At 39.6% G+C, this 23385-nt stretch overlaps 1 protein-coding gene and 1 long non-coding RNA gene across 5 annotated transcripts in view; one reads left to right on the top strand and one right to left on the bottom strand.

The window, feature by feature from the left end:
- The window catches only part of zfyve27 (zinc finger, FYVE domain containing 27), a 12046-nt gene extending 4805 nt beyond the window's left edge, over nt 1–7241 (bottom strand). For 2 of the 3 annotated variants that reach the window (XM_074629052.1, XM_074629053.1), the window contains exons 1-8: nt 6941–7241; nt 4070–4301; nt 3882–3952; nt 3600–3786; nt 2666–2761; nt 1489–1601; nt 1263–1381; nt 946–1017 (exon numbers count right to left, since the gene is read on the bottom strand). In XM_074629052.1, the coding sequence (XP_074485153.1) occupies nt 946–1017; nt 1263–1381; nt 1489–1601; nt 2666–2761; nt 3600–3786; nt 3882–3952; nt 4070–4299 (888 nt within the window). In that variant the 5' untranslated portion in view covers nt 4300–4301; nt 6941–7241. Of the gene's footprint in view, nt 1–131; nt 153–945; nt 1018–1262; nt 1382–1488; nt 1602–2665; nt 2762–3599; nt 3787–3881; nt 3953–4069; nt 4302–6940 lie in introns of all 3 variants that reach the window. The other variant, XM_074629051.1, reaches the window with a different exon arrangement.
- Nucleotides 7242–9339: 2098 nt separating this feature from the next.
- LOC141764130 (uncharacterized) overlaps nt 9340–23385 on the top strand; it is an 89311-nt gene continuing 75265 nt past the window's right edge. For both annotated transcript variants that reach the window (XR_012593223.1, XR_012593222.1), the window contains exon 1: nt 9340–9917. This is a non-coding gene — a long non-coding RNA (uncharacterized LOC141764130). The remainder of the gene's footprint in view (nt 9918–23385) is intronic.

Below are 23385 nucleotides of genomic sequence, written 5' to 3'. Positions count from 1 at the left end.
ATCCATGCTACAAAAAGGCCAAAGCAAGAACTACACCACAAGGTCACAACACATGAAGTCGTCGTTCATGTGTCAAGTTTACTGGGTGGCGGTGCAGTAGCCTCTTCTAAACAGAGGGGGGTGACACTCACCTGCAGGGACACTGCATGTTCCTTAGTTCAGAAGGACAGCAGAGGAAAAACAGGAAGTAACAGGACATACGTCATGAGAGGAGGATTTTTCACACAATCATGGCAAGCTCCAACAATTGTGATTCAAATATGTTTTTTCCTAAATTTATCAGCCACGTTTATTATATGTTTATTTATTTATTTAAAGTGGCTTCAGAACAAATTCAACCCCACTCGCTGTATACTTTATTCTGTAAGAGATTAAATTTATAATGGATTTCATTTAATTTTTGGGACATCAGTCTAAACACAACAACCCACAATGACAAAGCAAAAATAGTAACTTTTGCAACAAAAATCAAAAACTCAAACCTCTACTTTACATTAGTAATCAAACTCGTTGCTATGGCACTCCAGGTGCATCCTGTTTGCTTTAATTATCCTTAAGGTATCTCTAGACCTTGACTGAAGTTCATAGGATAGCAGTATCTTCACTGTTGCTTTAAAACTGAGCCCACTACAACCTAAAAATAGCAAGTCGCGTTAATGCGTTAAAGAAATTAGTGGCGTTAAAACAAATTTGAATGAATGCGTTATTATCGTGTTAACTTTGACAGCCCTTAGTCTTTTATCATCTTTTTTTTAAAAACAAGATATCAAAAGATGCCTCGTCTTTAATATCACCATCAGATCTGATCTGAGTAGTAAAGGTATCCAGAATATAAAAAAACTTCAGTGAATATCAACAGCAAAGCAAGGGTTGACAGATTTAGGGGGAAAAAAATTAAATGAAAAAAACGGGATAGAAAATTGTACTAATTAAGTTTAGAGTTACCTCAATGGCATCCTTAAATTCATCATCAGGCTCTGCCTCCTCAGCTTCCTCCACACTTCCAGGAGACAGGTCCTGTTATCAAACAAACACACATGAATGAATATACAGTATATAAATACTAGGCTGATGGTCCCAGGATCAGCACCTTGGACAGTGGTCGTGCTATAACGGTGGATTTGCATTACTCATACTGGATAAATACATTGAGTGCATGGGATAAACTGGATAAGAAGCTTACAGCCGCGGTTGGTTTTAATGTAAATCACAACCGCTAAATCCTTCAGTATTCAAACCCACATGCACTTCTCTCCTCTCACCTCCGTACTAGTTGGTGTGGGGGTCCTGTCCAACGAGTGGCCGTGTTCCTGATCTTCACACCTTCCCTCTGAGGCGTCGGCCTGGCCCACGTGAAGCAGCTTCCTGAGGTCCAACAAAACTGGAGCCACGAGAGAAACAAACAAACAAACGCATTAGCTTTACTCTCTTAAATGAGAGTTAGTGTTTAGCCTTGCTAAAGAGGCTAGAGGAAGAGGATGAACTAACCTCTGCAGAAGTCTCTGTTCCACAGGAAGATGACGCTGTTGAGCCCAGCGAGCACCCAGCCCAGGGGAGCGACGTAGAGCAGGCACGCCAATACCAACATCGCTCCGTAGAACCTAGGAGATATTACAAATGTCAGGGCACATGTAGACAAATCACCATACGGTGTAAGTGACTGATCAGCCAGTACATTCGAGTCTATACAATGAGTAGATTTACATTGAATGCAGTTAATACTGTAAACACTGACCTGGGCTTAAAGAGGACCTATTATGCTTATTTTCAAGTGCATGCTTGTATTTTGGGTTTCTCCTAGAACATGTTTACATGCATTAATGTTAAAAAAACCTCTTAATTCTTCTTATACCGGCTGTTCTGCAGCATCTCTTTTCACCCTCTGTCTGAAACACCCCTCCCCCGACCCATGAAAAGCCGAGTCGGCTCTGATTGTGATTTGTCAACCGAACCAAACCCTTTGGACTCTGCTCCAGCTCCGCTCTAACTAGTTTTTGTTTAAGGGCGCACCAAACTAGCCGCTTGGCAAAGTGTGTTCTTCTTCCGTGACATCACCACGTCACGGAAGAAGAAGGTGGGACTCCAAGCAAGGCTTTTCAGGCAGTTAAGGAGCTGTGTTTCCGTGGGGGAGAGGAACTACCTTTAATGTGGACTTGGGGGTTTGTAACTTTGCAGATCTTTTATATGCACAAAAAACTACATAACAAACTAAAGGAAAGGGGAAAAGCATAATAGGTCCTCTTTAAAAAAAAGACTTTAAATTCAGGTGTTTGCATTGATTTTCTAACAAAAATCACATACTACCGAACAAAGCCCAATAAATACTAGATAATGATAATACAAATAATACTAGAATACTCCATGTCTGTATTTGACGATTATGACTATTACTTATACCAAATATGACCTCATTTGGTTTAAGGTCATCACAAAAAGCAGTTTAAATTTCATTTACTAGTTACTGCTAGTAAGTCCATGTAAATGTGGCCCGTGACAACATCAGCACAGAAACAAAGAATAATAGATATACTGTGAAGAAGTGATTGAGCAGGACAGTAGTAATGATCAATCACTCACCTGATGAGTAATGTCTACTCAACTACAGGTGATACTGCCCATGTGTGTGTGTGTGTGTGTGTGTGTGTGTGTTTATGTAGATGCAGACCTTGATGACTTGGTGTGATTATCCCAGTACAGGACCTTGTAAAAGGTTTCTGCTGACAGGCAGGCAGAGGTCAGCATGTCATCCAGGTGCTTCAACCTGCCAAAGACAGCAAACATGAGAATGTCCACAAACACTGTAAGAACAAAGATAAACTTCAACCCATACATGAACAAACACCGTGAACAAATGTCACATAGACTTATGTCACCAGGGTACAAGCCACAGTTTGTAAACCTGTTCCAGAAAGGCCAACTGAACTGATTGATATTGTCATTATCAGTTAATCTATTCATTATCTTTAATTAAATAATAAAATATTTCTTTTATTTATAAACCATTTACTTTTATGATGGTATAAAACAAAGAAAACAAGCAAATGTAAAAGGTATCCTGTGGAGTTTGTGACCGCAAGCGGAGCTGCAGGGCAATGTTTTGATGATTGGAGACCCATTTTTTAAACAGCTCTGCAAATGTTTTATGGGGTAGGAAATTAATAAAACAAAGTATGTAAGGCCACAGGGATATGCATTATTATATGTTCTAGTGAGAAACAGTGAATGTGAACAAAAAGAAATGTTTTTGTATAATAAAAACGCTTAAGTATTTAAGCATATGTAAAGCTGTAACCAAAAAATGTTTACAAAAGTAATGAACCATTTAGTCAATTAGTGGAATAGTTGATCAACAGAAAATAATTTGGCAACTATTTTGAGAATTGATTAATTGTAGTATTGTAATGTTGTTGTTGTTTTTTCAAATTCCAGCTTCTCAAATGTGATGATTTGTTATTGTAACTAGCTTTTTTTAATTTATTTTTTTACTATTTTCTGACATTTTAGACTTGAGAAAATGATTAGAAGATGAGCCTGTAATGAAAATAATCATTAGCTAGCCTTGCAACACATAGCCCCATCCCCTGCAGTGTCCGTCTTACAGGTCTTTGACTTCCAGCATGGCCTCCTGTTTGGTGAGATGCACCGTCTGCAGGTCCCTGCGGTGAACGGCGTGAAAGCGCCTCCTGTGGAGCTCAGAATCGGAGGCTCTGCCCCCGCACCTGTCCTGTAGGTAACCCAGGGCAGCAGGTGCTGCCACCGCCACCACACCCACTGTGATCCAACCCACTGATACCAGAGAAACAGACACAACAGTACGTTAGTAAATTACTCAACATTCAACAAAAGCTGGATCAATATTAACGCCTAATTCCTCATTTTACCTTCATTGACAGTGCAGAAGAAGACATTGAGGAACATACAGACGAGCAGAGAGCACAGGGGCATCTTCCATCTGAAGGAGATTTAAAAAAAACAGATGATATTGAATACTACAATATAAATTTGGCTACACAAAGCCAAAAGCAATTCTACCATATGATGCAGGCCACAGACGAACACACATACACACCCGAGCAGGTAGCGGGTCAGCTCCACTGCATCTGTAGCTGGTTCTAGAAACAGAGCCATTCTCTTATAGGACACAACCATGTTGAGGAGGTCAAAGTTTGCTGTACATCGCGGGCTCCCCAACTCAGAGGCATCTGGAGAGCCGGGGGTCTCTTTAGATAATGTGTGTGCCAGCTCCCCCCCTTCCCCCGTGCTATGTGAGGGCTCCTGGGACAAGCCGTGTACCGTCATCCCTGTAAAGAGCAGGGAAAAGAAAGCAGGCAGGATTCAGAGGGTGAATTGACAGTGAACAGAGAAAAAAAAAATCGCCTGACTTGCTAATGTCACAGCCATGTCTGAGCTATACCGTATCCACATCCAGCGGAATAGGTTGAACATTTTAAAAGGACTTCTCACACCCTAAAACACTCTATTCAGTCTTCTACCGGGTCAAAGACTACGCAGTATTAAGAGTAAAACATCTCGCTTCCACAATAACACTTATCCTGAAGCAATCTGCATCCTAAATGCTTCACTGGCTGTATAAACAAGCACATGCACTTTAACCTACCACTTTAAGGGCATGAGCCATTTGGTTGCACTTTTGTATTTATTGTATGGTTACTGTATTGTTATTGTGGCATTATGTTTGTTTTGTTTTGTGTGCTATGTGATTATGTTTTGTTGTTGAGTGCACTAAAACAAATTCCTAATCAACTGTGGTTGATATGGCAATATTTAATTGAATCTTGAATCTTGTCTCTGTTTTATATCATATTTAACTGAATATCGTTGGGTTTGCACTGACAAAACAAGACATTTAAAGACACCACCTTGGACTTTAAGAAACTGGAATGGACATTTTTCTCTATTTTCTGACATTTTATAGACTAAACGATTAATTTAGAAGATTAATCGCTAATGAAAGTCATCGGTAGTTGCTAACTAATTTCACAATTTGGTCCCAGACTGGCAGGCAGGAAAAGTAGAGATTGAAACAGTCTGTTCAGAAGTTGGGAAGGAGCGGGGGAGGCTGTAGCTCTCAGTCACACTCACAACTCAAATGAAACAACATGGTAATTCAGTCTATAATCAGGCCGGGGAGACTGACACCTTTGATTGCATCATTTACAAAAAGCAACTTAACAGAATCGTGCTGCAGTGAGGGTAAATTGTACTCCAGGGTGTGTCAGTACACCAGTTAGGTGTGGCTACAGGTGCAACACAGGCTGTATGTTCTACTTAACCATTCTGGCCTGCTGTTTGTTGGACAACAGAAAGGGCGGGGGAACCTGCTCAAATGGAGTGAAAGCAGCATACAAGGCAGCCGTGGTGAACTTCTCTCACATCTTTTTACAGCTTTTATGTGTCGGCTGAGAGACATAGAGCTGACAGTTCGCGTGAGCATACGCGGCATGTGTCTCTTTGTGTACAAAATTGAAATGAAGTGGAAGCCACGGCCAACCAGCAGACCAAGCACTGTGCTGGTCAAGTTCTGGAGCCCCCCCCAGCACACATCTGACCACATCCAACAGAGATTTCAACTTTCAACCAGAAAGGGCATTTAACTATATATACTTTATAGCCAAATCAAAATCTGTGCGAAGATCATTGGCCAACCTGTGACAGCCTCCTTTCAAGCAGCTCACAACAAGAGTATGCTCAGACTTGCCAACAGCATCTCTTCAGATCCCTTACATGTTTTAAATGGGGAATATCAACTTCTGCCCTCCGAGAGGCAATTCAGAGTCCCTACATTTAACCGCATAAGGCTAAAGAACACTTTTGTCCATCAGTCCATCTTGTTGCTAAATAATAATTAATGTGCTGCTAAAGACATGTAAATCCAGAGGATAGATGGTGATTTTGTAATGGGTTATGTATGAATAATGGTGATGTATTTTGTTTTTTTGTCTGATGGGTCTTACTTGTCTGTCTGTCTATGGTAGGGGTCAGCAACCTACGGCTCCAGAGCCACATGCGGCTCTTTAGACCCTCTCCAGTGGAAAACTGGAAATGAATAACTGTTTTTTTGTTTACATTTTCATTTTTATTTATCATTGTTGTAGGTCTATGGTACGACAGTACGACGGAGTATTGGTGCCCCATTGAGGAAAAACAATTAATCTGAGATTTCGAGAATAAAATCACAAGTCTATGAGAAAAAAGTTGTAATATGAGAATAAAGTCAATATTATAAAGTAGTAATTTTACGAGTTATTTTCTTTTTTTTTTCGTAAAGTCATGACTTTATTCTCGTTATATTGAGATTTTTATTCTCGTAAAGTTATGACTTCATTCTCATGATATTACGACTTTTTTCTCATACTATTATGACTTTATTCTGTAAATCTCAGATGTTTTTTCCCTCAATGTGGCCCTAATACTCCGTAATACATTTGCTCTTTGGCCCTCACTGCATTAGACATATACTATATACTTAGACTATAAACTGTGTTACCTTCATCACAATGCTCAAATGTGTTGCGGCTCCAGACTGTGGCTCTTGGCTCAAAGGCTCTTTTGATAGTAGAGGTTGCTGTCCTCTGGTCTGTGGTAACAGTATACCTATTGTGTACGTTTTCTCAAACTGAGCTGCCTCTGGATGTTAAATGAATTTCAGTGCAAACTGACAATAAAGTTGTATCGTATAATATGTGTTTTTAGAGAGACCACCATCCTCTCTTTACAGTAGAGTGTGAAGTTAAAGTCCTCATCGTGGCTGTGCAGAGGAAGCAGCTCCTGAACCTTCGCTCAGTGTCTGTGGCCTGTTGACATGTTGACAGACCGGAAAGTTCACTTGGCTCTCTGACAGAAGGACACCTTAAATATATTACTGCTACTTCAGCCCAGACAGTATGATCTGTAAGGTAAGAAGAAGGAGACGACATACCCCGAGCTGAGTGTCCAACAGCAGCAGACTTGTGAAGCAGCAGCAGCCGAGAGCAGCTCAGTAGTTAACTAGTGGATCCCAGCAGACACATCAGAGCCTCCTAGTACAACCGGCCGGGTCACCATGACAACAACCTGCCCTCCCCCGTGAACGTTAACCTGTCAGCACGAGGCGGGTTGTACTGTCCGGCTGTCTTGCGGAGGAGAGCGACGTGTGCAGCAGATCTTGTGTTTGTCTGCTCCTCCTAGCTGAGCTGAGCTTTGTTAGCTCCGTCCTGCTGGTTCCGGTCTGCTGAACGTCCGCTTCCGCGTCTAATCCAGGCCGTGTAATCGATTGCAGAAAACGGGGGCATATGTCCGATACAATCGATCACAGAGCATGATGAATTTTGGCTGCTGATGTGTTCTTCCTAATAGGGATGGGAATTCCGGCTCTTTTTAGTGAGCCAGATTATTTGGCTCAGCTCACCAAGAAGGATCGGCTCTTTCGGCTCCAAAACAGTTCTTTGTTTTACCACTTCTGCCTTTTATAATTCAGACAAATTTAACGCTGTTTTGACCTTTGATTAGTATGTGTGCTCATATATCACTTAAATTATTCAATATAATTATACTAAACCTTATAATTTCCAGAATATCATAATTTTACCTGCTGCTGCGTTTCCGACTGTCACTCATCTTTTCTGCTATTCGCGCACCGCACTCCTCTCTCTCTCTTTCTCTCTTCCTCTCCCTCCTGCTTTGTACAGGACTTTATTCTCGTAATATTACAATTTTTTTCCTCGTTAAGTTATGACTTTATTTTCGTAATATTACAACTTTTTTCCTCGTTAAGTTATGACTTTATTCTCGTAATATTACGGCTTTTTTTTTATTAAGTTATGACTTTATTCTCGTAATATTACGACTTTTTTTTCGTAAAGTTATGACTTTATTCTGGAAATCTCAGATTGTTGTTTTGCGGCTCCAGACAGATTTATTTTTATTTTATTTTTTTTGCCTAAAACAGCTCTTTTGATAGCAAAGGTTGCTGACCCCTGCTCTACACCCTTGTTACTGTAGAGTCTAACAACAAAATTAAATGTGTTATTATCAATAAAGTTCATCAGAATCTCTGTTGTACTGTTACATTTTCTTGAACAATTATACTGTTGTTGTAAAACGTTTGATGGAATTGAAAATTAAACTATGATCCACTGGCAAGGGATGCAGTAACTTTTGCTCTCCGTTTCAGCGGATGTTTATGAAATGGACTGTTTTGTCCTGATTTTAACATTGTAAAAATGTCTACAACCAGGAGCAATACAACAGTGTCCCGTCTTTTGTTTTCTTCTGTCCTGTGTCTCCTCAGTCTCCGTCTTTCACCGTCTCTACCGTTGTATCTGTGTAACTCAGCCGAGCCAACCAACCTGGTGACGTCACAGACTAGAGTACTGCAACATGGCGGCGCTCTCGCCACGAAAGATGAAACAGAGCTTCTTTTTTCTTTTAAATGCTGACATTTGTCATGTTTGTTATTATAATTATTCATTAGAGTGGAAATCCATTTAGTAAACCAGCTTAACATGGTTGACTGTTTCACTTTCACTTAAACAAAGCATAGATCTGTCAGAGCGATCAAGGTTTGTTTCATTAATTGTTGACGAGATAACGATGCTACATCTGTCTGTTGATCGAGGTAGGTGTATACAGTACGCCTTTTAAAGCTGAAGTAGGCAAGATTGGAGCCAATAGATTAAAAAAAGTAATTTTTATAACACGGTCGCTATGTCCTGATAGTAGTACATGAGACAGGTAATCTACAAAAACAACAACATGTGCCTCTGTGTCCTCCGGTGTCCTCCGGTGTTCCGAATGGCAACTGCAGGATTTCACAGACTGAAGGAAAACAACCAATCAGAGCCGAGCTGGAGTCTGTTGTCCAGCTTCCGTCTCTGATCAGCTGTCAATCACTCGCGAACTCCGACTAAACGGTTCAACTAGGCAGCACTGATCAAATATGAATCAATATTCTGTTACTGTAATGCCTATTTCTCGCCTCAAATGGTATCAGAAACATCTTGTAATGTACTGTTTAGGGATGAGTTATGATTTTAGATTTTTCGAATAGTCGTTATTAATAAAAACTTTGAATAATTAATGCGACTATTCTTCCCATCTTAAGAAATACATATTTCCCTTGCATTAACCATTGCAGGCGCTGCCTGGTAGTAACGTCACTACCGGTAAAGTGTGTGTGGCACGTTCAATTCGGCTCTTTTCTGTTAGCGCAGGGGTGTGTATGTGTGTGAGTGCCACTTCCACAGACCCCTGTACTCTCTCCGATTCGAATGATAATCGAAATAATACCCAGTGATTTTCGATTAGTATTTTTGCTTGGAATGCACATCCCTAGTACTGTTTAGCTGTAAAATGAGAAAGTTTGTGACCCGGCAGCCATGTTGAGATCTCTCGAGGAAATAACAAGCACCGCCCACCAGCCGGAGCACAGCCAATAGGAACGCTCTCTCTCTGAAATGACCTGTGATTGGTCAAAGTCTCCCGTCACGGGCTAGATTTTTTAAAACCTGAAAACAGAGCCATGAGGAGGTGCAGAAGTCTAGTTTTCTCTCAGAATACTTAAATTAAAATATGCTGAAAGGTTAGTATGGATTTTTTTTCCCCAATGATGCCAAAAACATTGTTGCCTACTGAAGCTTTAAATGGTATGTAGACTCCTCCTACTCGTGGTGCGGTCCTAGTGGACATCCGGCGTCTCTCTGACTGCTCGTTGTGACGGCAAGGGTTAAAAACACGAACAGAAAGCCTTGATTTTTAAATAAACACTTCTCTTTGTTTATTATCTACGTAAACCAGTAGGTGAAGTTACTACGAGCACACGACTGGAAGTCACCGGCCACGCGTTAACACCTGCGCGTTGTTGAACGGAAGCCCGAGGAGCTCAGTTCAGCCATCATTCTCATCTGGGATCATCAACAGTAAGCTCACAATTACAGTTTTGGACTAGTGGCCTACTTCAATATTATTGTTTATTGGGTAGGCTATAGTTTTTGTTCTGTGCACAGTTGGATCTCATGCAGATGTTGCTGCCAGCTGTGTTAAAGTGTATTTATATTATTTTTTAAAACTTAAAATGCTGGTGCTCTATTGCTGTTGGGTCTGTCAGCTGTGTATGTGAATATGTGTCCAACGTGCCATGCTGTGCCATGCTGTGCCAGGCTGTTAATGTTTGTCTTGTTGCATCAGAATCAGCTTGATTGGCCAGATCAGACCTACACATAGAGGCTACCAGCAGTTTCATTCTGGTTATTTTACTCTCATTGTAGCTACATAAGGAAATATAAATTCAGAATACAAGGAAAACATAAAAAATGATACAGTAGTGCAATGGTGCAGAGTGCGAAAATGCTGGAATAAATATTGTAATGTAACAGGTTGCTTTATAAACAAGATATAGGTGGATATGTACAGTGTGCATGTCAGGTGCCTCTGATGATGATGAGGTATAAGGCTTGTATGATTAAACTGTGGTGCATTCAGACAAGTATTTGTAATGGCCTATTTCCTTTAACATATGGGTTTCAGAACCTATGAGGTAGATGTTTGGTTGGTCTTGGATAGGCAAGGCCCACCTGGTTTTCACTGATTTCTGCCTACGGCACTGTTTAAAACCATCCTAAATGTCAGTTAAATCATCAAAACTTTGGAAAAGAAATTTTGGCTTTAATATTAAAAGTCAGTGCCAATAATGAACAAGTTAGTTTAGTTCAGAGGCCACACAAAAGAATAATATTTGGCTACCAAAACAGCAATTTCAGACAGTAGCTATGCCATTTTCACCATGTCATCCTTCTCGCTTCCCCCCGGACATACTGTTGCTTGCCGTATGCATTCAATCGGGACATACTACTTCAACATACTTTGACATTGCACCTTGAACTTTGACCCTCTGGCTCATGTATCTGCTGCAGAGAATTGTGGGTCAAAATAGCCAGAACAGTATGCTGGCTTGCATACTGCAAAATACGACTAGATGTAGTACGACATCCTGGTACTTTTGGCTTACTATATTTGACATTATGTATTGGGACATACTAGATCTTCGTTTCTTTCATACTAAAGAGTATGGTAGTATGGGTATTGGAACGCACAGTGGGATTGGGCCTTTGACATTATGGAAAGAGTCTCGTTCTGACATAATGCGAGGTGACGTGTTGCCGGAAGACAACGATGGAATAATGGAATACATCCATGGTGGAAAGGAGTGCCAGCCGGGCAGAGTTTGTTGTGTTGGAGTACAGAAAGCGTAGCTTAGTGTTATATAAAAGATTTTCAATGTCATGGCTGGATATTTAGATGATTTTGACTATGTGGATGAGATGTAGGAATTAAATATCTACCTTGGCTTTGGGATCATTTTAATGATGCCTCTCACACATTTAGTTTCACTTCATACATAGATCTACTTTATCATAAACATTCAAACCAGCAGTGTCTATTCAATTTTTTCTTTTTTGCAATTGCCAAGACACAAAAACTGGTACTTGTGGCACAATTATTGAACTCATGTAGCCTATCTATTGTCCAGTGTGACGGCCCCAGGTACAATTTTTAGAAGAGTTAATACAATTTTGAATGAAGTGTGAAACTGCTTATTAATGACTTATATTAAATACCGCAGTACTGATGGCTTGTTATGAGGTGAGAAACACATGACCTTTTATCATTGACTTAATAACATTTATAACTGCAAATATGATGCAATATAACATATTGGGATGATCCAAAAAAAAAAAAGAATCACAGTAAATCGTATACTAAACCATTAGCACATTGTCTGCTTTACACTAAGTTTGAATAACTGCACGGTTGTCTACATTAGACACATGATTCAAATCTAAAAGCTTGTGTGTGTTGTTTGATAAACACTGCCACTGAAATACCTACACTCAATTATCAATCACCTGCACCCAGAATGCACCTGTGAAAACAGTTGTAACCTGTTAAATCACCTAGAAATCAGAGCTTGAACACTATAAATAGGATTCAGGCTTGCTCTTTCGTGTGCACAACAAGGGAGGCCAATTTTGGAGAGAAAGTTAAAAGAAGTAAATGCAATATATTGTATTTTGTTTACAGTAACTATGTTCATGTCATCTTCGGTTAAAGTAATTGTTTCTGACACTGTTATGAGTATTGAGAATAGGCAAATTTGTTTGTTTCCCCATAGTTCATAGTTTATATTTACAACATGCTACAAGTTAAAATGCCAAAGACTCTAGATACAGTAATAGTGTTTTATATTTAGCACATCAGTGTGCAGTTGGCATGTGGAAAGAGCTATTTAATTTGGTGTTTGTGTGTCAAGTTGTGATGCAAAAATATCATTTTAGAAGAGTTTATATAATTTTGAATGAAGTGTGAAACTGCTTATTAATGACTATATTAAATACTGCAGTACTGATTGCTTGTTATGAGGTGAGAAACACATGACCTTTTATCATTGACTTAATAACATTTATAACTGCAAATATGATGCAATATAACATATTTGGATGATCCCAAAAGAAAAATTACAGTAAATCGTATTTTAATATGCCATACTATTTTCTAAGTACATTTACTCAAGTACAATTATGAGGTACTTGTACTATACTTGAGTATTTACATTTGATGTTACTTTATACTTTTAATCCACTCCATTTTGAAAGCAAATATTGTACTTTTTACTCCACTACATTTATTTGACAGCTTTAGTTACTAGTTACTTTGCATATTCAGATTATTAATAGACAATCAAAAAAAAAAAAAGACCTAATACATTATGATGTATTATCACAGGTTAAGTTACCCAGCAGTATATCAAGTACTTAAACTTAGCTCCACTTTTATCAGCTGCAACATTGAAGTGATGAACACATTAATGCATCACTTATTGTAATTCAATAGTATAATATATATTATCCCAAAATGGGCCATTCTGCAAATTGGAAAACTTTTAATTCAGATACTTTAAGTATATTTTGATGCTAATACTTAAGTAAGACTTTGAATGCAGGACTTTTACTTGTTACAGAGTATTTTTACACTGTAGTATTGCTACTTTTACTTAAGTAAAAGGTCTTAATACTTCTTCCACCACTGCCATTTCCTAACTTTCAAAGTGTCCCGTGTTGGACATAACCGTCAAAATAATAAAAAAAATCTACTCCAAAATCAAACCAAATTAAAACTGTATTTTACATAATCGCCATTACTCTTTAAGTCATTGGGAAATTGCCAACAAATTTAGAAGACCAGTGCCTTCATCAACTTTAGGAAATCCTGCATAATTATGTGGTGTGTCACCAGCAGGTGGCACTGCAGCGACATGATACATTTGAATGACCATAACACACTGATCAGGAGTCACTGGAAATTTGGCACAATTCATTTAAAACCCTAATAGTTCCATGCAGGATTTAGATAATCTTAACAAATAATCATGATGGAGATCAGACACAAAAATATCTGATAGTATGTTATAGATCTACTCTTGAATGAAACCATAAAAAACATACCCGTTCAGTTTAAGTTATTATTCTAAAAGCAGGCTTTGGGCAAGACTTGAGAAGACCCCTGTCAGCACTTTGAGCAATGGACTCAATTCAAAGTCAGAGGTAAGAAACACTTCAGACTAGGAAAACATAATACAATAGTACAATAGTGTCCGAGGTTGAAATACTGTAGGTCAAAAGCTAGGTAAGATTTCTCTACTAGAGATTTCCTCTAAGAAGCAAAGCAAAGTGTCTGTGTTTTCACATGTTCTGCACCGCTGCAGACACAATTTCTCCCAGAAGTTATGATACCTTATTGCTTAGGAAAAGCAATACATTTATACATCCTATATGAGTGTGGATTGCTCACAGAGCTTTTGCTGAATGTGCAGTAGCTGGTCATTTATTCATACATTTTCTACATACAGTAGTCTATACTGTATATGCAGACCTAACACTATGTTGAATTTAATTTTTTTAACCATTATATTATATGAGATAAAAAAAAAAAAAACATGTTTGCAATGGACAAAGAAGATGATATAGGGGTTTCAATAGTTATTCTTGTACCTGGACCCATAATGACTTAGCTCTGCTAGAATGTAGTGAGTACAAACTGTTTGTGTGTGTGTCATCGTTTACTCGGGGAGTGTTTATAGTAAATAGCAACACAATAACAATCTATATGTCTATAAATCATCCATTTATACCTGTAGACACAAAATTGTAAAGTTGAATGGTTAAGATTAGGGGGTTTGACACGTTCTGTCCCTGATACATACATGCATTCATATTGATAATAATAAATTATAGGGCTGTCAATCGATTCAAATATTTAATCGTGATTAATCGCATGATTGTCTATAGTTATTTGCGATGATGACACTTTTTTTATTTGTTCAAAACATACCTTAAAGGGAGATTTTTCAAGTTTTTAATAATCTCATCAACACGGGAGTGGACAAATATGCTTGCTTTATGCAAATGTATTTATACATTTATTATTGGAAATCAATTAACAACATAAAACAATGACAAATATTGTCCAGAAACCCTCAGAGGTACTAAAAACATCATGCTCAAATCATAACATGACAAACTCAAGCTCAACAGGCAACAACAGCTGTCAGTGTGTCAGTGTGCTGACTTGACTATGACTTGCCCCAAACTGCATGTGATTATCATAAAGTGGGCATGTTTGTAAAGGGGAGACTCGTGGGTACCCATAGGACCCTTTTTCATTAACATATAATGAGGTCAGAGGTCAAGGGACCCCTTTTGAAAATGGCCATGCCAGTTTTTCTTTGCCAAAATGTAGCATAAGTTTGTAATGTTATTTAACCTCTGGTTGGTACCAATGGATTCTTTAGGTTTTCTAGTTCCATATGATGCCAGTATCTTCTCTCTTGTTTTAAAACTGAGCCCACTACAACCTAAAAATTTGAAGTTGCGTTAATGCGTTAAAATAAATTAGGGTCCTTAATACAAATTTGCGTTAACGCGTTATTATTGCTTTAACTTTGACAACCCTAATTTAAATGCATTGTTTATAGTAAAATTATGAATATACTGTAGACTTGGTTTCTTCTCCCTCCAGAGCAGTTGTAGGGTTTCTCACCCAGTGCCATACAGTATATATCTATATTAGTAGGAAAACATTGAGTATGCACTTAAAACATGTTACATGAACATGAATGTGTAAATTCTTTAGTGAGGGTGTTAGGATTAGAAACACAACACTCTAGTCTGGAGCTTTTCCTCTTAAACTGAAGATAATTCAGTTTTAGTCCCAAATATGCAACTATCCCTTGAGCTTGAGTGGCAAATCACAGAATTAAATCATCTAATAATCCAATCCATTTTTGCAGTTCGTTTGATACAAACGAAGCAAGTTCAGAGACAATATTGGAGTGTGTAAAATTACATGAAAAAGCATGTGATATGTGAGATTATTGGTAATAAAACTGTCTGTAACAACAATGTACTGCACTTTCAGCACTCCTACAGCAGAGGGTGGTACAGCCCTATTGAGAGAGTAAGACCCAGCGCAGATACTACTACCTTACTGTAAATACAGACCCGTGACATGTTGAATGAATGACATCACTTTATATGATTGAGCATGATTTTTATTTGCTTGTGTTGCTTTCTGAATTCTGAAAATGTGCAGTAACAAAATCACCTAAATATTTTTCAGTGCAGTCAATGCAGTGCATTTGTGTTTGAAGGTATCCAACTCTCTGCTTTACACTGTGTTATATTCTCTTTTTGTAACAATATACAGCACAAGGACTGCATGATAATTTGAGTATTTGTTGGGTAACAACAAATCATACCACACAATAGCTGAAAATAAGTGAAAAACTACAGTTTAACCTGCATTCATCCACTTGGAAGTCTGCTCTACCCGTGGGATTCAAAGTGGTGCCCGCTTTAAGTATATTGTAACTGTCAGACCCCATCACATCAACTTTCCACAATATAACCTATCATCAAGCACATATTATATTACACAGACGCGTAACGCACGCCTCCGTAGTTCAAGCAGCGTCCCCCCCGCCCCTTCACATACACAAATAAAAATGTAAATGTGCACGGAACAGTGTCAGGCATGCTGACACTGGCACACGCCAACAGAAAAATCCTGGCCTGGCTAATGGAGTAAGGGAACCAGCGCTCCCAGTGATGTCAACAGGCCAACACACACACACACACACACACACACACACACACACACACACATACCCCTCCACCCACCCCTTCTCTCTCTCTCTCTCTCTCTCTCAGTGGGGAATGACTTTCTCTTATTTAATTTCTTTTCCTTTTGACACCTTCCTGCCAGAAGACACTGAGTTTTTCTCTAAAATCATCTTACAAAAGCTGTACGGCTGAACAAATGTGATCAAGCGCCGAATGTGTGTGTGGAATACATGCTGATCATTAAAAACAGGAACAGTTAGTATGATACTGACTGTTTCCTGAGCGGAGCTTGCAGGGCAGGGAGAGAAAGGAGAGAGGGATCATCCCCACTCCTCTCCTATGAGCGTCTTTAATTATGGCCTATTAATAACACTAATATGTCTCTCTCCAGCTCACTTACCTTAATTCCAACCAATACTATTTTCTTTAATATTTTACTCTTACTTAAAGCAGCAGTGGGTAGAAATGGAGCAAATATGATTTAAAAAATATATTTCTATAAAACAGTCACTAAAGCCTGACAGTAGTGCATGAGACAGGTAATCTGAAAGAAATCATGTGCCTCTGTGTCCTCCGGTGCTCCCAATGGCATCTGCAAGATTTCACACACGGGAGGAAAACAACCAATCAGAGCCGAGCTGCCGTTTCTGAGCAGCTGTCAATCACTCGCGAACTCCGATAAAACGGTCAAACTATGCAGCGCTGATCAAATATGAATCAATATTCTGTTACTGTAATGCCTATTTCTCACCTCAAATGTTTTCAGAATCATCTTGTAGTGTGCTGTTTAGCTGTAAAATGAGAAAGTTTGTGACCCGGCCGCCATGTTGAGATCAGTTAAGGAATAACCAAGCACCGCCCACCAGCCGGAGCACAGCCAAAAGGGATGCTCGATGGGAACACGCTCTCTGAAATGACCTGTGATTGGCCAAGGTCTCCCATCACAGGCTAGATTTTTTAAAGCCTGAAAACAGAGCCATGAGGAGGTGCAGAAGTCTAGTTATCTCTCAGAACACTTGAATTAAAATATGCTGAAAGGTTATTATAGAATTATTGCCCAATGATGCCAAAAATATACTGCCTACCCCCACTTTAATGTTATGCTTAACACTTTGATTCATTTTTAAGCTAGATCTATTATTTATTTTAATGTTATTTCTTTTCTCTCTTTTATTATTTCATTTTTTTTTTTTTTTACTTTTTTATTATTTCTTTTATTTTATAATATATATTTTATTTTATTTTATATTTATTTATTATTATTATTTTTAATTTTTTTCTCTTTTATGTGACCAAGCCCAACATGGCTCAGGGGGGGTCCTGTTTCTATGTTTTTATTTCATGTCACAATCACTCAGTTATGTTCTGCATTTGATATGATGACTGTTGCCATGTCTACCAAAAAAACAATAAAAAAGATTTGGAAAAGGAAAAAAAACAAAACAGAAACAGGAAATTACATCATCGCTGCTCGTTGATGATGCTCAGGCAGAGAAGTGTATGGGGGAAGCAGAGGCAGGGTGGTGTGTATGTGTGTATGTGTGTGTGAGTGTGTTTATGTGGAGGGTTGGGGAGGGCAGCGCGGTCACAGGTGACTGTCATGTTTAATAATGATTATCACCACGCACCTGCGCCCCCACGCTAATTAACTGGACGCATATGCAAATGAGTCGGGGGATTTAAAAAAAAAAAAAAAAAACAGCAGCTCGTGGAGTGGCAGTGAGCGGTTGTTCAGCTGCTGATTTGATTAGGGTAATGAACGGTCAGCGGCGGAGGCACCGGTGGTGGTAAAAGGAGGAGAGATAAAGCAAAAGGAGGATATTAGGGTGAGAGGGGAGGAAAGAAGGAGCATTAGAAAGAGAGGGAGGAGGAGGAGGAGAGAGAAAGAGAGATATCACCGAGGTAACATAATGGGAACAGGTGGACGAGTGGCCTGTTGACGGAGGGAAGAAGAGGAGGATGGGGGGGAGGAGGGGGGTTTGTTTGTGTGTTTTAGTGCAACCAATCCAGGGCTGCGGTCGAAAAGTCTTTTTTGCTTAGAAAGGTTCCTAACGGCGTGAAATGACCCGGAAGTGTCTAAGTAGGCAGCCATGATAAGAGCTGTTTGAATCCTCTAAATGTTAAGGAAAGGTGCTTCAATGCTTCCTTTATTATCTCCGTTAGCATAGGATACACTGGACCCTCCTTAACCAAAGGAAACGAGATGACATCCCACAATTCCTTCCTTAAAGGGACGCACCATTTGGCCGTTCATTAAAACAAACGATATGCTTATCTTGCATGTTATTTTCATACAGTTATATACTAATTGGAATTAATGTTGATTAATATGAATGGACGGTGACATTTAGTTTCACTTTATTTCTATTTATTTAAGTAACAAATAAGCAAAAAACAAGAATAGCAAATAAAATGAAGAGTAAACATATAGCAAATTGTCAATAAACAAATACTCAACATAAATAAATATTACGTCCGAAAAGGAGTAGGAAGAAGAACACATTTAATGGTTCTACACCTTCTCCACAACTCAAACAATTAACTTGATATTTATTATAGAAACTGTTGTGGTAGCCTGAAGGCTATTCCTTTATTTTATTTCAATTCTAACCATGGTAATGAAGTGATATTTTTCACCGGTTGTCCACGTTCGGTCAGATAATCCTTTATTATATGTTGATGTAAAGAGTTAAAGCAGCAGAAGGACCTGCGGTATCTCTGGTTCACACACCGCTGGTGAAGAAGTCATTGAAAGAGCTCTTTAAGAAGGCAACGGGGCGGTCATTCGCCTTTTGTAGTCCATCTTCAGAACACTGTAGTTTCACCACGGCAGACTCACGTCACTAACATCCGCCGCCGTCGCATCATAATTACGGAGCCTATAGTGTAAGTGCAGTTGGGTTCTCTTAACACCACGGTTGTATTTTCCTAAGTCCTTATGAATTATCCTTCACATCTTTCCTTGACCTCATAACGTTTTCCATCAAGGTCAACAAAAAGTGGATAGTAACAGACAATAGGATGTGATTTTTTTTTTACTTTTCGACCACAGCCCAAGGCCACAAAGTCTTGCAGCATGTAAGGAAAGCTCAAGGATTCCACAGTGTAAACACCACTCAAATTGTTCCTTTATTGAATGCTATCATGTGCAGTTATTCATTCAGATTTTGAGAAAGGGATGTAATGGTGTTCACATGCCGACAGATGCGTTTCCTCCCGTGTTGCATTGTAACTCTGCTACAGCTTCACTGCACTGAGGAGTGCAAAGAAAGAAAGAGAGAGACAGAAAAAAAAGAGTTAATTTACTCCGAATGCATTCCAAACACGCATTCTATATCTCCATACTGCGATCCGGGCCGTGCATGCATATACACCTACCTCTAACAAAGCAAATTGCGGTTCATCCAACTCGATGGCCCCAATCTCAGTCGGGGGAGGCAGGCTCGTCACTCACACAGATAAGGGTGAATTAGGGTCTCGCTCCGGGTTTTACATTTCAATTTAGCCTCCGGCTTCAGAGCCATTAGGGGCCTAATCTAAAGCTCGGTCTGCGGGGTTCTCCTTCCTCACCAATCGCAATATTGTTTTATTAACTTTCCAGTATGCCGGAATGAAACTCCAACAGATTCATTACTTCGCATTAAATTCATATTAGGGTTATTTGTGATAGGAAGGACCTCTTATTTAAGAATGTGCGAGTAGTCAATGTGTTTGTAATGCAGTGTTGCTGTATCACCAGCTGGTTGATTTGGGGGCGAGCAGAACAGAGCGTGCGGGTGTAATTGCAAGTTGATAATGTGCCTGGGCATGCAGAATGACCAAGACGGCTCTCGCCAACAAAACGTGGAGGAGGGAGGGAAGCATTGTGCAGGTGCAAAGTCAAAAGGGGACTGCAACTCTCTTAAGATAACTCTCTGCAGATCAGGCAGCGTTGCAGATTGTGCATAATACCATGATAAACTTTAAGCCTGATTCATGTTTACAGGAATGTTTAAGGGAAGCCTGTAAAATCTTCAATATAAAAGCTAAGAAAGGAGCTGATGGGGTGCGTTATGTGGCAATGTTACATATTACACATTGAAAAAAAGTTATTAGAATATGTTAGAAATAACTCAACAGCACAGCATCACTCATTACGTTACTTTGGTTAATCAGCCCAGCTTCGTTAAAGCCTCCACACGTCACAACAGAAAACAGGACATTGTGGTTTGACACTAGGGATGGGCGGCTCGATACTTCGATACTCACAAGCTGCTCATTTTTGGTATTGATTCCTTTAAAACAATATCAGTAAAATCATATAAATACAAACGTGGGTGGCTGCATCACTTCCAAACACTTTCACTACGTTTGTATAATGTTTGTGCCAAAACAGCTACTTGTCTCCTGTAGATAAAAATACAGCAAGATGCACTATTTGTGACAATAAAGTGCCACACAGCAACATGAGTAACCTCTTCAAACATTTAAAAACAACACACACTGAAAGGTATGTGGAGGCTTATTATTTAATCATATTTCTGTAAAATACTGGACTTTTTTACACTTATGACACAAACATTTTATTTCATTGTACTCATATTTGCTTTTGTATTAAATGTGTTATTAATGGCCGGTATGTGTCATGTGATTTGCCTTTGAGTGTTATGATCTTTTATTTTTAAATGGGATCACATACCCATTTAAGAAATGATCGGTATCATTAAGATTGTATCTGTATGGTATCAAATTAAAAAAGTTTGTTATCGCCCGAGGAGGTATTGGAGGTATTTACTGACCATCAACAGCTAGCTTAACGTTAGGACTCCAGAAGTCCAGTCCTCCAACTCTGAACGAAGCTAGATCATATTTGAATGTAGCCTTTACCAGTGGCTAACAGTAGCAAGCCGCCTGGCAAAGAAGAAACGACATGTAAACAAGACATCTTTGGAGTTTCCAGGAGTCGTATTTCCCCTCTTTTGGTGGAGACTAACCACTTTCTGACCTCTGACCTGCAGAGTTCACCTTTTGTTTAACGTTGACCGGGTCGATGTGCTGGGCCAGACAACAGAGACAATGATGCAATGATGTCTGTGGAAATGGTGAATTTATTATTCTAGTGTGCTTCTTCACATTTGTTGGGACGTTATCACACTACCAGCCTACAAACCATAGTTTACAACTTGTGATCGCATCTGGTCCGTTATGTCCCTTTTTTCAGGGCTGAGTTTCATTGAATGAAAATGTAACGTGACCCGTAGCCCACCCCCAAAGCTGTCCACGTAATGTAGCGTTAGTATTATTCAGACTGATAACAGCCCTGCACTAAAACAACGCAGGGGGCTGCGTTGGTGGGAGGGTGTTGTTTAAGGTAATGGGACTAGGGATGCACCGATCCAACTTTTTCAGTCCCGATACCGATAGTGATACCTGGGCTTTGGGCATCGGCCGATACCGAGTACCGATCCGATACCAGTGTTTAATTAATAAGCTGTATGCCTCACTGTGTGGAAGTGACTGGGATCATTCTTTTATGTGTAAGTCAACATCAGGCTGGACTTAAACATAATTTTCCTAATTTTGCAAAACAAAATGTAATAAATAAATACATGGATACAAATTTAGTGAATTGTTATTTATTATTAAAATAAATCATGCACCAACTTGGCAATTTTTTTTAACTTAGACAGGAAATTAAAATTCCAGTCTATAATGTATATAGTATATAAACATAGAAATTGAATTGAATAGATCGGCCCCATTGTCACCAATATCCGATCCAGTATCAGTATTGCTGCATCCCTAAACGGGATATGAAATACAATTCTGGAATGACGTGTTAATGCATTCAAAGGTTTATCAGACGCCAAAAACACTGCACAACTCCGGAAAGTTTTCACATTGGCAACTATTTTATCTTTCGACACAACAATCATGAGGTACATAAACAGTAGAAACACGGATTTCAAATTAAAAAGAATGCGCATTTGTATATATTTGATGGGCCGATGCCTTGTCGGTTGACGTCGAGACGATTGTGTTATTTATTAACTGTAATGTAATTACTGAATTAAAATCTTAATTCCTTACACGATCCTTACAAAGTAATCACAATATTGTTACGTGTTACAAAGTAACGCCTTATTGTTCGACACTGGTTAGGCTATACTTTACCCAGTTAGTTGGCAGTTGACAATATTACCCATGATGCAGCTCTCCTCACTGAAGGAAAAGGTGAAACTTCTTCCCTGGGAACTCATATGATGCTCTGCTTTCCTAACCTCCCACCGTGGCCTCTTCTCTTTTTTTCCTCTCCCCTCATCTCATCTCTGCTGTCTGAAGCTGTTACTATTTATCTACCAACTACCATAACTACGCACACTTATACACCTACAGGTCACCCCCCCACCCCACCCACCCCCCCTCCCACACACACACACACACACACACTCACATTTTTTTTTTTTCCTACACAGGTTGGGTCAGTTTACCCCACTCTGGGGTTTTTGGTGTGGCCTGTGTTCCTGAGCCCAGCGAGCAATGGTGGCCGTGGGGGATGCTTGCCAACAACAGAAAGTGTGTGTGTGCGTGTGTGCGTGTGTGCGTGTGTGTGTGTGTGTGTGTGTGTCTGTGTGGTTGTGAGAGAGACACAGAGAGAAATAGGGGGGAACATGTGGTAGTAATCTGGGTGTTTTACTGTCTGGCTCTGGTGGTGAAAGTGTTGGGCAGGGGCTACGAGCGGTCTGGATCGTGTCAGAAGCCGCCGGAGTCAGGTTACCCTGACAGACCAGACTAGAGGAGAGTACAGTGGGGGAGAAAGACAGAGAGTTGAGGGGATAAACAAGTGAGTGAGGGATGGGACTGGAAAGTAAGAGAGTGAGGTGGTGGACTTGCGAGAGCCAACCCTCTGACTTATTCCGTCTTCCCTCAGGACATTTTTATTAATCTCAGTGTGTGCTTGTGTGCAGTAGCCTCTGTGTGTGTGTGTGTGTGTGTGAACCTGGGCCAGAGGGCTCCAAGAGACGACCACTTGAACTAGCCCCAGCTGAGAAAACAAATGGCCTTGACTCTGTCTCTCCCCTCTCTTCTCTTCTTCTCCCCTCATCCAATTTTCATCTTTTTTTTTTTTTTTTTCCTCGACGATGGGCATTTAATCAAGTAAGGGAGCTAATCAAAGCCAGAGAAAGGCTCCTGAACCCTCAGCTATCTCCTCCTTAATCCTAAAGCTCTG

Source organism: Sebastes fasciatus, chromosome 3, assembly GCF_043250625.1.
Source record: "Sebastes fasciatus isolate fSebFas1 chromosome 3, fSebFas1.pri, whole genome shotgun sequence".
Lineage (NCBI taxonomy): Eukaryota > Metazoa > Chordata > Actinopteri > Perciformes > Sebastidae > Sebastes > Sebastes fasciatus.
This window is presented reverse-complemented; position numbering and strand designations above follow the sequence as displayed.